At 45.6% G+C, this 15,892-nt stretch overlaps 1 protein-coding gene across 1 annotated transcript; it reads right to left on the reverse strand.

Annotated features, from left to right (window-relative positions):
* Positions 1–2,267: 2,267 nt before the first annotated feature.
* On the reverse strand, positions 2,268–14,275 carry pam16 (presequence translocase associated motor 16). The gene is made up of 5 exons (XM_073060097.1): positions 14,160–14,275; positions 13,263–13,347; positions 9,865–10,001; positions 5,396–5,461; positions 2,268–2,906 (listed from the first exon to the last, which is right to left on the reverse strand). The coding sequence occupies exons 1-5, from the start codon at positions 14,160–14,162 to the stop codon at positions 2,814–2,816; spliced, it is 384 nt and encodes a 127-aa protein (XP_072916198.1). The 5' UTR covers positions 14,163–14,275; the 3' UTR covers positions 2,268–2,813.
* Between the last annotated feature and the right edge of the window lie 1,617 nt (positions 14,276–15,892).

Genomic DNA, 15,892 nt, shown 5'->3' on the forward strand with positions numbered 1-15,892 from the left:
TTCTACTTCCTCTATGTAATACTTTCATTTACTTACATTAAATTTCACTTGCCATTTATCTGTCCACATTCAGATTTTGCTTAGATCTAACGTATTGATTCTGCTGCTTGAATGTTATCAGCCCATCCCCCTAATTTTGTTGACAAATTTTACTAGCTTATTTGTTATGTGCTATCCAAATGATTAATGTAAATTAAAAACAGCAGCACCCCAAAACCGATCACTGTGGAACCCACTTTTAACATCTTCCAGGTGTGAAAATGATCCTCTCACCATAACTCATCATTTTCTGTTTCTGAGACAGTTCTGCACACATTCACACACTTTACCCTGAATCCCTACCTCCTGTCATTTGATTAATCTCTCGTGGGGTTCCTTGTCAAAAGTCTTCTGAAAGTTCACGTAAATTTTATCAACCGCTCTAATGTTATCACAAATTTGAGTTGCCTCTTCATAGAACTCCAGCACTTTAGTAAAACATGATGTCCCCTTCTGAACCCATGCTGGCTTTCTGCTAACATGCCTGTTCTTATCAGCTGATTTTCCACCTCATTCTTTATTAATGTCTCCATTATCTTGCTTACACTATATGCTAAGCTTAAAGGTCTATGGTTACCAGGGTCAGTGCAGTCACCTTATATACTGGGAGAATGTTAGCCCATTTCCAGTCCTTGGGGATTTCACCAGTCTTCACTGACTTTTGAAAAATACATTCTTGGGGTTTGTATATATAATCACAGACCTCTTTAAGTACCCTTGAGTATAATTTGTCTGGCACTGGAGATTCATAACTTTCAGCCTTTTCAGCTGAAGCGTGACCTCACTTTCTAAGATCTCTAAGCCACTCAAAACAGCTTTATTTCTCTCTACACTTATTGGTATATTGCTAACATCTTTACAAATGAATACTTCAGCAAAATATGAGTTAAGAATATCCACTGTCCTTTATCACCCCACTATTATTCCTAATACACTTAACTTCCTCCTTGACTTTCTTTTACTATTAAAGTATTGAAAAAAATCTCTTGGGGTCAATCTTAGCACTATCAGCAATATCCTTCTCAACTCGCCTTTTCACAATCCGACTTTTCCTCGACTATAGCTCTCATATTACTATTTTTTTCTGTATTCCAAATATAGCTGTCTTTTCAATAATTTTTGTACCTATTATCTTTATTCATTCATGATTAAAACCATTGCCTCATTAAAGTTACAACAACTAACTTAAGGATTTAAATTCAGGCATTTGATTCAAGTGCATAAAATGTAATAACTAAATTATGAAAATATATGAAAAATTCTAAAACATATCACAGACGTCAATCAAATTTTCCAAGTCTCTTACTCCACCCACGAGCATGAATAAAGAAGCTTCTCACCAAGCGATGTAGCAGTTGCCTTGGTACTCAACCAGACCTGTCATTGTAGGTTTTAAGAAGTACCCCAAGGACAGTAAAAGAGGCAGATTTTAGGGGCTTGGCAGTGAATACCTACAACAGGCACCTGGCAAAAAACAAAGTATTGCCAAGATTTGGCGAGAACCTCGGTCATCTGGATGCCACAGTACTGTAGCAGTTAACACAATGCCATTGTAACTCCAGGCATTCTGGAGCTTGCAGTTCAATTCCAGCATCATCTGTATGTTCATTCCCGTGTACACATGGCTTTCCTCCCACATTACCAGTTAGTAGGTTAATTGGTCATTGTAAATGTCCTATGGTTAGGCTAGGGTTAAATCGGGGGGTTGCTGGGCAGTGCGGCTCTAAGGACCGGAAGGGTCTGTTCCACACTATCGCTGAATAAATAAATAAAGGATTAATTTGTTTAATTTCACAGAAGTCTACAGAGAAACTAATAACACGAGAGGGCAGAGTGGTGATTAAGACCCACGTTGTTTAATCTAATCTCATCCATCATTATCCAATTGTTCATCTTCTACAGGGAGGGGTGAGCTGTAAATTCTGTCATCTTTTATTTATTTAGTTGGAGATACAGTGCAGAACGAGCCACACCACTGATTTAACCTGAGTCTAAGCACAGGACAATTTACAATTACCAATTAACATACTAACCAGTACGTCTTTGGACTGTGGGAGGAAACCAGAACACCTGAGAGAAACCCATGCGTTCACGGGGAGAACGTACAAACTCCTTAAAGACTGTGCAGGAACTGAACTCCAAACTCTGAAGTGTAACAGCATCATTGCTGCCATGGCACACTGCAAGCATCATGTTCCAGCATTTGTGAATACACAACTTCCCTGGAGTTGTCTGCTGAAAGTGGAACTTTATTTACAACCAACTTACAATGATAGAACTCTCAGAATTACAAGGCTATTTTATGAGATGGGGAACCAACCTCTCCCGTTATTGGCCAGATGAACACAGTGTGAGACAGGGCTCCAGATGGCAGTTCGTTGTATAGCAGCTCAATCCCCCAGGACCTTGCATTGTTGGCCAGAGATGACTGAAGAGCAACATAAAGTCAACTTTAGCCATACCCCGAGTAACGCAGTGGAGGAATCCAATTGATAACGTTTATACTTAATAGTCACATTCAAAGTCTGTTGTGAGAAGGAACGATTCTCAATACCACTTGTGGTAACTGCTGAAGGCAATGTCACAGCACGTTAGTTCATTCACACTGCTCCCAGGCATCCAGCAGGTAACAAGGAAGGCAAGTTAAGGTGGCATGACTCCATGCCAGTCTGCTCTCCAAACACCAGCTCTGAGCAAAGAGCAACTGCATTTGAGTTTCTGTGTGCAATGTGATGAACCGAAGAGAACGTGAAGGGGGAAGGTGTCCGTGGGGGTCATGTCTCAGTCTGCTTTCTCTGTTCCTTCCTCTCCTGGTCCATCTTGTGGATGTGTAGTTCCTCATCAAGTCGTTCCTTTGCTCTCACCACCTACACATTCACATTAAAGTTCAGAATCCGGGTTATTATAGTACATTATGAAATGTGTTGTTTTGTGGCAGCAGTATTGAGCAATACATAAAAATTACTATAAATTATAGTAAGAAATATACATAAAATACTGAGGTAGTTTTCATGGGTTCATTGTCCATTCAGAAATCTGATGGCACAGGGGATGAAGCTGTTCCTGAAACATTGAGCTCCTGCACCTCCTCCCTGATGGTAGCAATGAGAAGAGGGCATGTCTTGGGTGATGGGGGCCCTTAATAATGGACTGTGTTGAGGCATCGCCTTTTGAAGATGTGCTTGATGCTGGGGAGGCTAGTGTTCATGATGGAGCTGGCTGAGTTTACAACTTTCTGCAGCTTTTTCCAATCCTGTGCAGTGACCACCTCCCCCCCCACACCAGATGGTGATGCAGTGAGTTAGAATGCTCTCCATGGTACATCTGTAGAAATTTGCTAGTCTTTGGTTACATAACAAATCTCCTCATATTCCTAATGAAATATAGCTGCTGTCATGCCTTCTTCGTAATTGCATTAATGTGTTGGGCCTAGGATAGATCCTCAGAGATGTTGATGCCCAGGAACTTGAAACCCTCCATGAGGACTCCCCACAGTCAATCCCCTAGTCTTGTTGACTTTGAGGACCCACACCACACTCTCTTCTCACAGCTGCCATCAGGAAGAAGGTACAGGAGCCTCAAGACTCACACCACCAGGTTCAGGAACAGTTTTTACCCCTCAACCATCAGGCTCCAGAGCCAGAGGGGATAACATCACTCACCCCAACACTGAACTGTTCCCACAACCTATGGACTCACTTTCACACACTCTTCCATTCATGTTTTTGATAATTATATTTATTTATTTATTATATTTCTCTTTTTTATCTTTCTTTTTGTCTTTGCAGTTTGTTGTTTTCTGCACTCTGGATGGTGCAGACTTTCATCAATTCTATTATGGTTATTGGATTTATTGAGTATGCCTGCAAGAAAATGAATCTCAGGATTGTACATGGTGACATAAATATGTACCTTGATTTAAAAAAAATCACCTTGAACTTTTTTTGTTGTTGCAACACCACTCAACCAGCCGATCTATCGCATTCCTCGCCAGGAGTGCGTTTTCCTGTAAGGATCACACTGACTGACTATAACATTTGTAAGGAAATCTCTTTGAAGTGACGCAGGCTGCATGGTAGTACGTGGACAGGATGGACAGGACTTTGCCGTCCTCAAGCCTGACCCTAAGGAAAGAGCAGGCCTGGCGTGCGAGGTGTGAGGCACAGAGTGTGCATGTGGTCATTCACTGCGGGAGCACAAACTGCAACACTCAGCTAAATTTTTAAAATGTCAGGCAATATTTACAACACAATTCCTTCCTTATCACCTTTCAGAAAAGAAAACCTTCCTGCTTTTGTACTTAAATCTTGTGCCACCAAAGGGGTCATCTTGTTAATTCCTCTGCAGCTTTGGGGCAATGTGGAACTGATTGTTTATCAATCTGTCATTAACAGTCATATTGAGCAATACCAACACCTTATACAAACTGTAATTCTAAATTAAAGGCCTCGACAGAGTGGATGATTCCCATAGTAAATGAGTCTGGGAGCAGAGGGCACAGCCTCAGAATAGGATGTCCATTTAGTACAAAGGTGAGGAGGAATTTCTTTAGTCAGAGGGAGGTAAATATGTGGAATTCATTGCCACAGACTCCTGTAGAGGACAAGTCATTGGGTATATTTAAAGCGGAGGTTGATAAGTTCTTGATTAGTCAGGGTGTCACAGGTTACAGGGAGAAGGCAGAGAATGGGGTTGAGAGGGATAGTAAATCATTGTTGATGGAATGACAGAATAGACTCGATGGGCTGAAAGGCCCATTTCTGCTCCTATATCTTGTGAGGTAAACTCCAGGAAAATCAGGCAATAGAATCCTAGTGAGAATGTGAAGAGGATAAGGGGTACGTGTAGAAGGGGTGGGCGAGGGGTAAGTGTAGCAAAATATGTGGACAGGACCAGGGAGAGGATACGTCATTGGGGAAGTGTAGTAGGACAGGGAAGAGGTAGCTAAAATAAGATGCCAGACAGCATGTGGCAACCACAAAGAAGAGGAACCTTGCGACCACAAGACAATGTGTTCGGCAAAGTATTTTGAGCTATATACCTATTTCGAGTGTTTTACTTGCGTCCATACCCATTCCGAGTATTATGCGTGCTTAGCTATGCAATAGACAATCAATTGATGGATTTGAATCGGTAACCATATTTGTGAATGTAGTACCCTGCTTTTGGGTATAAGTAGGACCTTTGTAAGCCGACAAATTGGGAGTTGGCTACCTTACACCCGAAGTGTGTGGGGCTGCGAACTCCTCTCTGAATAAAACCCGTTTCAGAGGTAATTTCGTGTCTCTGGTGTTTTTCCTCAACTGAGCAGGTTAATAATTTCAGGTTGACACTAGTGTCGAGGTCAATGCCTTACCTTGGATTGCAGATAAAACGATCCACCCACTGATTTATCGTTGACCTTGAACAAATGATCATAATTCTGTATCAACAGGGGAGAAAACACTCAGGGTTAGAATTTTACTGCAGCTTTAGAACAGAACAGCAAGGAGAAAATTAGCGAGTGCTGCAACGGAATGAAACAAAATAAAATAATGTCAGAAACACTCAGCTCACGAATTACCATGGTCTTATTGAACAGCACAGACAAGTGCTGGAGAGGTACTGCTGTCAATATTTAATCTTCAGCCTGAGCCATTAAATCAATCAGACCTTTGTTTTACCCAATTTGACTACCGTGACCACCAAACCACCAGAAAGTTGGACGTACTCCCCAGTTCACGAATGATGTCCTTCAGGAGAACCCTACTGTCTGTACAGTCTCTAGCCTGGAAGAGTCTGTGAGTCCTTGTGTACAGGGCCAAGGACTGGAGGCCCAGGGGCAGCCTGCACTGGGGTAGAAGGCCTGTCTGTATGTGAGAGTAGATAGGAGAGTGGGAGTGTTTTGCTGTTGTTCTGCTGAACATTGTGCGCATGTTACGTTGGTGCCAGAATGTGGGCTGCCCCCATCTGCATCACCATCTGGTGTGGGGGGGGGAGGTGGTCACTGCACAGGATTGGAAAAAGCTGCAGAAAGTTGTTGCTGCAAACAAGGCATCTCACTGCACTTCGATGTACGTGTAACAGATTCATCTGAATGTGGATTGAGTGTCTACTGTCCCAGCAGCGTGGTCAGCAACCACCTCTCTAGTCCAGGACAACACTGGCTCCACGAGCAGATACATCGGGAACCCTTGATGCTGCAGGTCCGGTGTCTCTGCATTATCACGATGACTGCACCCAAAGTGTTTCCAAGTACCAGCGACGTGATCGAGTGCCGCAGAAATCCCGTCTGTTTCCGTGTTCCAGTGTGATGTGCCTTACTGCAGTCCCAACACCATTTAAAATGAATATCGTGCTTATGCAAGGCAGGCTTCAGATTACCCCTGCAAACACCAGCTTGCCTCCAGGTCTGCTCGCCTCAGTAAAGGATATGGAAGATTGCAGAGATTTCCCAGGAGAGCACGTTTTGAAGAAAGGTTGAGTTTCGGCTTTTCGCTCAAGAGCAAAGGTGATTGAGAAGTGATTTGGGGTGCATAGCGTTAGTGCAGTGCTATTACAGCACCAGCAATATGGGTTCACTGCCCACCTTCTCCTCCACTGCTCTAGATCCCTCCACATTCCAGAGACACAGCTTTAGAACGGAGATGGGGAGGAATTTCTTGTCAGAGGGTGGTGAATCTGTGGAAGCCGAGTCACTGGGGTTATTTAAAGATTTGGTTCATAGGTTTTGGATTAGTCGGAGCATTAGAGGAGACGAGGAGAAGGCAGGAGAATGGGGTAATAAGTCAGCCATCATAGAATGGGGGAGCAGACACGACGGGTCAAATGACCTAATTCTGCTCCTGTCTTATGGTCTAAACTTCGGGAAAAGCAGACAATAGACAATAGGTGCAGAAGTAGACCATTCGGCCCTTCGAGCCTGCACCACCATTCTGAAATCATGGCTGATCATCTACTATCAATACCCGGTTCCTGTCTTGTCCCCATATCCCTTGATTCCCCTATCCATAAGATACCTATCTAGCTCCTTCTTGAAAGCATCCAGAGAACTGCCCTCCACTGCCTTCCGAGGCAGTGCATTCCAGACCGCACAACTCTCTGGGAGAAGTAGTTTTTCCTTAACTCTGTCCTAAATGACCTACCCCTTATCCTCAAACCATGCCCTTTGGTACTGGACTCTCCCAGCATCTGGAACATATTTCCTGCCTCTATCTTGTCCAATCCCTTAATAATCTTATATGTTTCAATCAGATCCCCTCTCAATCTCCTTAATTCCAGCGTGTACAAGCCCAGTCTCTCTAACCTCTCTGCGTAAGACAGTCCGGACATCCCAGGAATTAACCTCGTGAATCTACGCTGCACTTCCTCTACAGCCAGGATGTCCTTCCTTAACCTTGGAGACCAAAACTGTACACAATACTCCAGGTGTGGTCTCACCAGGGCCCTGTACAAATGCAAAAGGATTTCCTTGCTCTTGTACTCAATTCCCTTTGTAATAAAGGCTAACATTCCATTAGCTTTCTTCACTGCCTGCTGCACTTGCTCATTCACCTTCAGTGACTGATGAACAAGGACTCCTAGATCTCTTTGTATTTCTCCCTTACCTAACTCTACACCGTTCAGATAATAATCTGCCTTCCTGTTCTTACTCCCAAAGTGGATAACCTCACACTTATTCACTTTAAACGTCATCTGCCAAGTATCTGCCCACTCACTCAGCCTATCCAAGTCACCCTGAATTCTCCTAACATCCTCATCACATGTCACACTGCCACCCAGCTTAGTATCATCAGCAATCTTGCTGATGTTATTCTCAATGCCTTCATCTAAATTGTTGATGTAAATCGTAAACAGCTGTGATCCCAATACCGAGCCCTGTGGCACCCCACTAGTCACCACCTGCCATTCCGAGAAACACCCATTCACCGTTACCCTTTGCTTTCTATCTGCCAACCAGTTTACTATCCATGTCAATGTCTTCCCCCCAATGCCATGAGCTCTGATTTTACCCACCAATCTCCTATGTGGGACCTTATCAAATGCCTTCTGAAAATCGAGGTACACTACATCCACTGGATCTCCCTTGTCTAACTTCCTGGTTACATCCTCGAAAAACTCCAATAGATTAGTCAAGCATGATTTGTCCTTAGTAAATCCATGCTGGCTCGGCCCAATCCTATCACTGCTATCTAGATATGCCACCATTTCATCTTTAATAATGGACTCTAGCTTCTTCCCCACTACTGAGGTTAGGCTGACAGGACGATAGTTCTCTGTTTTCTCCCTCCCTCCTCTCTTAAAAAGTGGGATAACATTAGCCATCCTCCAATCCTCAGGAACTGATCCTGAATCTAAGGAACATTGGAAAATGATTACCAATGCATCCGCAATTTCCAGAGCCACCCCTCCTTTAGTACTCTAGGATGCAGACTATCTGGACCTGGGGATTTGTCAGCCTTCAGTCCCATCAGTCTACTCATCACCGTTTCCTTCCTAATGTCAATCTGTTTCATTTCCTCTGTTACCCTATGTCCTTGACCCATCCATACATCTGGGAGATTGCTTGTGTCTTCCCTAGTGAAGACAGATCTAAAGTACTTATTAAATTCTTCTTAAATTTCTCTGTTTCCCATAACAATTTCACCCAATTCATTCTTCAAGGGCCCAACATTGTTCTTAACTATCTTCTTTCTCTTCACATACCTAAAAAAGCTTTTGCTATCCTCCTTTATATTCCTGGCTAGCTTGCGTTCGTACCTCATTTTTTCTCCCCGTATTGCCTTTTTAGTTAAGTTCTGTTGTTCCTTAAAAATTTCCCAATCATCTGTCCTCCCACTCACCTTAGCTCTGTCATACTTCCTTTTTTTTTAATGCTATGCAATCTCTGACTTCCTTTGTCAACCACTGTGACCCCTTTCCCCCCTTTGAATCCTTCCTTCTCCGGGGGATGAACTGATTTTGCACCTTGTGCATTATTCCCAAGAATACCTGCCATTGCTGTTCCACTGTCTTTTCTGCTAGGATATCCATCCAGTTAACTCTGGCCAGCTCTTCCCTCATGGCTCCATAGTTTCCCTGTTCAACTGCAACACTGACACCTCCGATCTGCCCTTATCCTTCTCAAATTGCAGATAAAAACTTATCATATTATGGTCACTACCTCCTAATGGCTCCTTTACTTCAAGATCGCTTATCAAATCCTGTTCATTTTACACAAGACTAAATCCAGAATAGCCTTGTCCCTGGTCGGCTCTCGTACAAGTTGTTCCAAGAATGCATCCCGTAGGCACTCTATAAACTCCCTATCCTGGGGTCCAGCACCAACCTGATTCTCCCAGTTCACCTGCATGTTGAAATCCCCCATAACTACGACATTACCTTTGCCACATGCCAATGTTAACTCCCTATTCAACTTGCACCTAATATCCATGCTACTGTTTGCTGGCCTGTAGACAACACCCATTAGGGTCCTTTTGCCCTTACTGTTCCTCAGTTCTATCCACACAGACTCTACTTCTCCTGATCCTATGTCCCCCCTTGCAAAGGACAGAATCTCATTCCTCACCAATAGGGCCACTCCACCCCCTCTGCCCACATTTCTGTCCCTACGATAGCACGTATACCCTTGTACATTCATTTCCCAGGTCTGATCTCCCTGCAGCCATGTCTCCGTTATCCCAACAACATCATAGTTACCCATTCGCACCTGAGCTTCAAGCTCATCCGCTTTATTTCTGACACTTTGTGTATTCAGATATAGAATATAGACATTAAGAGTCTCAAGATAACGACAATGAAGGGCACCGAGTACTGCTGTGTGTGCTACAGAAGCAGCTCCCTCACCTTCTGGATCTCCTCGGCGCTGAGCTTTGTGACGTTGAGGATCTGCTGTGCTTCCTGCAGTGATATTCCAGAGATGCTGGAGCCTGCGGCCGACTGACGCCCAGCTTGACCCTGAGCTTCTGCTGCTGCTTTACTGGCTGCAGGAAGGAAGAGACACCAGTCACCGATCAGTCCCACCTTCACCCGCAAGCTTCCACTGGTCACTGAGACGAGCAGCGGTGAGCCACCATCGTGAACCACTTGGATGAGAAGGGGCAATGAGTGGGGCTAATCAACGACTTTCACAGCACTTTTGTGAACTCTGCTAGTTGTACAAATTAAAAAAAATGAAGTACTGGGTGTTCTGTAACTTCTGTTAAAGCCATTGCCCTATGAATAATTCGCTCGGTGTGCACACTAGCCACTACAGGCAACTTTACACCTCATTCCAGACGTGCCCTATTCCCATTTCACAATGAATTCCACAGATTTACCAGCCTCTGGGGAGGAGCTACACGAGCCTGAAGACACACACTCAAAGAGTTTAGGAACAGTTTCTTCCCCTTCGTCATCAGATTTCTGAACGGCCCATGAACACAACCTCACTATTTAACTCTGCTTTTGCACCCATTATTTATTTATTTGGTGAACTTTCTTGTCTCTGCCACAAAACAAATTTCACATCATATGCCAGTGGTATTAAACCAGATTCTACTGTCTGCGCATTTCTCATTGTGATTTACACAACTGTACATTTTATGTATTGTAGTGTACTGCTGCCACAAAATAACAGAGTTCATGATATACAATGTCAGTGATAATAAGCCTGATTCTGATTCAAAGTGCTGGAGGATCTCAGCAGGTCAGGGAGCATCCATGGAGGGGAATTAACAGTCGATATTTTATTCCCCTCCACTGATGCTGCCTGACCTGCTGAGCACCTCCAGGAAGGTAGGGGTGTGCGTGTGCGTGCGCACGCGCTGCTCTGGAATTCCAGCATCTGCAGATTCTCTTGTGTCTCCAGTCACTGCTCATCTGCCTACATCAAAACTGGCAATTAGACTTAGCTTACAGAGTGATACCGATGTGCCGGTGAAATAGCAGGGGGAGTTTAAGCCCAGAAAGTGAGAACCCATAAGACATTACAGAATTAGGCCACTCAGTCCATCGAGTCTGCTCCACCATTCCATCATGGCTGATTAATTATCCCTCTCAATGCCACTCTCCTGTCTTCTCTCCATAGTCTTCGATGCCTTGACTAATCAAGAACCTATCAACCTCTGCCTCAAATATACTCAATGACTTGGCCTCCACAGCCTTCAAAAGGCAATGCCCCAAGAGCTGCCGTACATCATGAAGGGTCCCTACTACCAGGACATGCCTCCTTCTCGTTGCTACCATCAGGGAGGGGGATACAGGAGCCTGAAGCACACACAGCTCCTTCCCCACTGCCGTCAGAATCCTGAACAGACTCTACCTCACTTCTTTTCAACACTTTATACTTACTGCCAGTTAAGTTAAGGGAGAAAGGTGAAATGTTGAAGGTGGGGCTGTTTTCTCTCAGAGAATAAGTTGCCAGTGGAAGTGGTGGGTGTGGGTTTGTAGAGAAGTTTGAATAATTACATGGATGGGAGGGTAAGTAGGGCCACAGTCCAGGCACATGTCAACAGGACCAGCACAAACCAGATGGGCTGAAGGGCCAGCCCTCTCTACAGTGCTCCATAATTCTATGGGGATGTATTTTCGGGAGTACAGGTGAGGTTAGGACACACACCATGGATGGTAAGATCCGACTGACTATTGAAAAAAAGACCTTGTCTGAGTCCAAAGATCCTTGAAGATGACATCAGCAAGGAATATGCTGGCCCTCATTACTCAGGGCATTGAAAGCAAGAGCAGGGGGTTTCCTCCGACTTTATATAACACCCAGCAGGCCTCAGCTGGAGTTTTGTTCCACTGAAGCAAAGCAGGTTAAGAGGTTGCGTGTCCAATGAGGAAAGCTTGAGCAAACTAAAGCTTTCTTGTTGGAGTGAAGAACAATGAGAGGCCTACAAGGTGATAAGATCAAGGGAACAGCCAGAGACTTCTTCCCAGGGTAGATATGGCTAATATACGGGAGCATAACCTTAATGTGATTGGAGGAAAGTATAGGGGGATATCAGAGGTAGTTTTTTTATAAAACACAGAGAGTGGTGAGTGTGTGGAACGCACTGCCAGGGGAGGTGGCAGATGCAGATACAAGAAGGACATTTAATAGTCTCTTATATCAGGACATGGCTGATAGAAAAATAGAGGGAAAGAAATGTTAGATTGATCTAGGAGTAAGTTTAAAGGTTTGCACAACATCAGGACGTGTGGTGTAATGTCCCATGTTGTTTATATAAAGCACTTACATTACAGCAAAGGTACATAACTATAACTAATAAGTATGAACCATAACTAAGGCTATGTGGGCAGTTTTAGGCCCCTTATTGAAGAAATGATGTGCTGGCATTGGAAAGGACCCAAAGGAAGTTAATGTATGAGCAGTGTTTAATAGCCCTGGGCCTGTACTTGCTGGAGTTTAGAAGAATGGTTGGGGGGGGGGGGGGGCATCTCACTGAAACCTATCAAGTATTGAAAGGCCTAGTTAGAGTGGATATGGAGAGAATGTTTTCTATAGTGGGGGAGCCTCGGACAAGAAGGCACAGCCTCAGAATAGAGGGACGTCCATTTTGAATGGGGATGAAGTCATGTCACTAGGTATATTTAGAGGTTAAAGCAACACACACAAAATGCTATGTTCCACCAGCATTTGGTGTGTTGCTTGAATTTCCAGCATCTTCAGATTTCCTTGTGTTTATATTTAGAGGTTGATAGGTTCTTGATTAGTCAGGGTGTTAAAGGTTACAGGAAGAAGGCAGGACAATGTGGTTAAGAGGGATAATAAATCAGCTATGGTGGAATGATGGAGCAGATCCAAATGGCCCAACACTGCTCCTAAACACGGCATCCACTGCAGAAGTATTTTCTCCTTATCTGAGGTGAATAAAACTAGGATTAGGGGAGATTGGGAGATGACTCTGAGCAAGAACTTATTCACCCAAAGTGTGGAGAGTACATGGCAAACTGTTCAAGTGTTTGTCCAGACGCCTCAGTGTAGATTTAGTAGTACACTTAATCTACACTATGAAGTTTAGACAAGCACTTGAATTGCTGAACTCAAGGTCTGATCAACATGTGCTGGTCCGAAGGGCCTGTTCCCGGTTGTAGGCTGCCTCTTAGAAAGTGCGATTAAAATGGAAGGGTGTTCACTGGCTGGCTTCGCCAAATGGCCCGAAACCACGCTGTACGATTCTGAGAGATGTCCAGGAGGATGTTCCAGTGTCGATACGATGCAGGAGAGTTCCCTTCAGAACGGTCAGCTCTCTCATGCTTACCGGCAAACTCCTGTCTCAGCGCCCGGGCAAACGCTCTCCCCACCACCTGAGCACCCACCACGATGATCTGTGCCAGGTACTTGGCCTGTGGACAGGAGATAGAGAATCAGACCTGGCCCACGGTCCGTCTGGAGATGAGATCGACCCGTTTCACCCCACACCCGACAGAGCACAGCCCCCTCCCCTCCCGTCCATTCCAGGCCTGTCCCTCCCCTTCCCCACTCCCTCCATTCCAGGCCTGCCCCTCCCCTTCCCCACTCCCTCCATTCCAGGCCTGCCCCTCCCCTGCCCCACTCCCTCCATTCCAGGCCTGTCCCTCCCCTTCCCCACTCCCTCCATTCCAGGCCTGTCCCTCCCCTTCCCCACTCCCTCCATTCCAGGCCTGTCCCTCCCCTTCCCCACTCCCTCCATTCCAGGCCTGTCCCTCCCCTTCCCCACTCCCTCCATTCCAGGCCTGTCCCTCCCCTTCCCCACTCCCTCCATTCCAGGCCTGTCCCTCCCCTTCCCCACTCCCTCCATTCCAGGCCTGTCCCTCCCCTTCCCCACTCCCTCCATTCCAGGCCTGTCCCTCCCCTTCCCCACTCCCTCCATTCCAGGCCTGTCCCTCCTCTTCCCCACTCCTTCCATTCCAGGCCTGTCCCTCCCCTTCCCCACTCCCTCCATTCCAGGCCTGTCCCTCCCCTTCCCCACTCCCTTCATTCCAGGCCTGCCCGTCACCTCCCCTTCTCTCAAGGGCACCTCCCTTCGCCTCTTCTCCTACAAAAGAACTCCTCACTTTCCCCTCTTCGGGACACCCCTCTCTCGCCTCCTCTCTTGGAGGACGCTCTACCCTACCCTTTCCTCCTCCGAGGAAGCCCCTCTCCTGCCCCTAGCCTTTCTTCGCTATTTGCCGCTTACCATCGCACATCGAGCGGCTCCGCTCGCCGGAAGTGGCCGTAGTCAAGGGCACGACAGGGTCAAAGGACAGCGGCTCCCGCTAACAAGCACTGGAACAAGAGGGGCCTCAGGCTCCCGCTGCTCAGGATTCCCGTGACTAGCGCCCTCTGCGGGACAAAGCCGGCGATGCCCATCAGCAGGTCTGCCCTCTGCCGGACGACAGCCGATATGTCAATTAGAGCTGCTCCCGGTTAAATCCGAATCCGAGTGGTCACTTTATTAGTTACAGAGCACAGGCAATAAAATGGCCACTCAGTGTATGATTGTGGTCTTCTGCCTCTGAGGAATTGGATATATAAGTATTCGGATAGACACGGACTGATTCTGTAGTTAATATGGCCTGGTCACGTCTAACCAATATTATAGAGCTTTTTTTGAGGAAGTTACCGGGAAAGTTGATGAAGGCAAGGCAGTGGATATTGTCTACACACTGTACCCCTACACAAACTTCTCGTCTCATTCCCTAATAGCAGATCAAGTATCGCACACTCTCGTTGGGACTTCTATGTACTGATTAAGGAAACTTTCTTGAACACATTTGACAAACTATCTCATCTAGTCCTTTTAGGAGTCCCAGTCAATATATGGAAAGTTAAAAATCTCCGATTATAACAACCTTATGTTTCTTGCAACAATCTCTTTAAATTTGTAGCGATCTCTCTACAAGTGTGTTTCTCTAAATCCCGGGTACTGTTGGGTGATCTGTAATGAAGCCCCATTAATGAAGTCATAACTTCCTTATTTCTCAGTTCCACCCATAACACCTCACTGGACTAGTTCTTCAGTCGGTCCTGACGGAGCACGGTTGTGACATTTTCCCAGACTAGCTACGCTACCCCTTCTCCTCCAATCCCTCCCGCTCTGTCGCGTCTAAAACAACAGAACCCCGGAATGTTGAGCTGCCAGTCGATCCCCTCCTGCAATCAAGTTTCAATAATGGTTACAATGTCATAATTCCAGGTGTTGATCCATGCCCTGCCCTCATTCCCCTTTCCTATAGTTCTTGTTGTATTGAAATACTCAGCTCAAGATACTATCACACTGATGAAGGATCTCTGCGACAGTTTTCCATGGATGCTGTTGGCTTGCTGAGATCTTCCAGCATTTTGTGTGTGTTGCTTTTGATTCCTAACTTTGTCTGAAGTCTTACCAACATCTGTCTCCACAAGCTCTCCACTAACCGTTCTGGCACTCTGGTTCCCATCCCCCTGCAACATTAGTTTAAACCCCACCGTGCAGCATTAACAAACATTTCCACTAGGATATTCGTCCCCCTCCAGTTCAGGCGCAAGCTGTCCCTTCCTGTACAGGTCCCACCTTCCCTGGAAGAGAGCCCAATGATCCAAAAAATCTTACGCCCTCCCTCCTACACCAACTCCTTAGCCACATATTAAACTGTATAATCTTCCTGTTCTGGCCTCACTAGCACGAGGCATGGTTAGCAGTTCTGAGATCACAACCCTGATGGTCCCGGCCCTTTAACCTGGCACCTAACTCCCTGAACTCGCCTTGTCACTCTTCCTACCCACGTGATTGACACCAACGTGGACCACGACCTCTGGCTGTTCACCCTCCCACTTAAGAATACTGAGGAGTCGGTCTGAGATATCCTGGCACCTGGGAGGCAACATACCATTCGTGAATCTTGTTCTTGTCTACAGAACCCCCTTTCCATTTCCCTAACTAATGAATCC

Source organism: Hemitrygon akajei, chromosome 11, assembly GCF_048418815.1.
Source record: "Hemitrygon akajei chromosome 11, sHemAka1.3, whole genome shotgun sequence".
NCBI lineage: Eukaryota > Metazoa > Chordata > Chondrichthyes > Myliobatiformes > Dasyatidae > Hemitrygon > Hemitrygon akajei.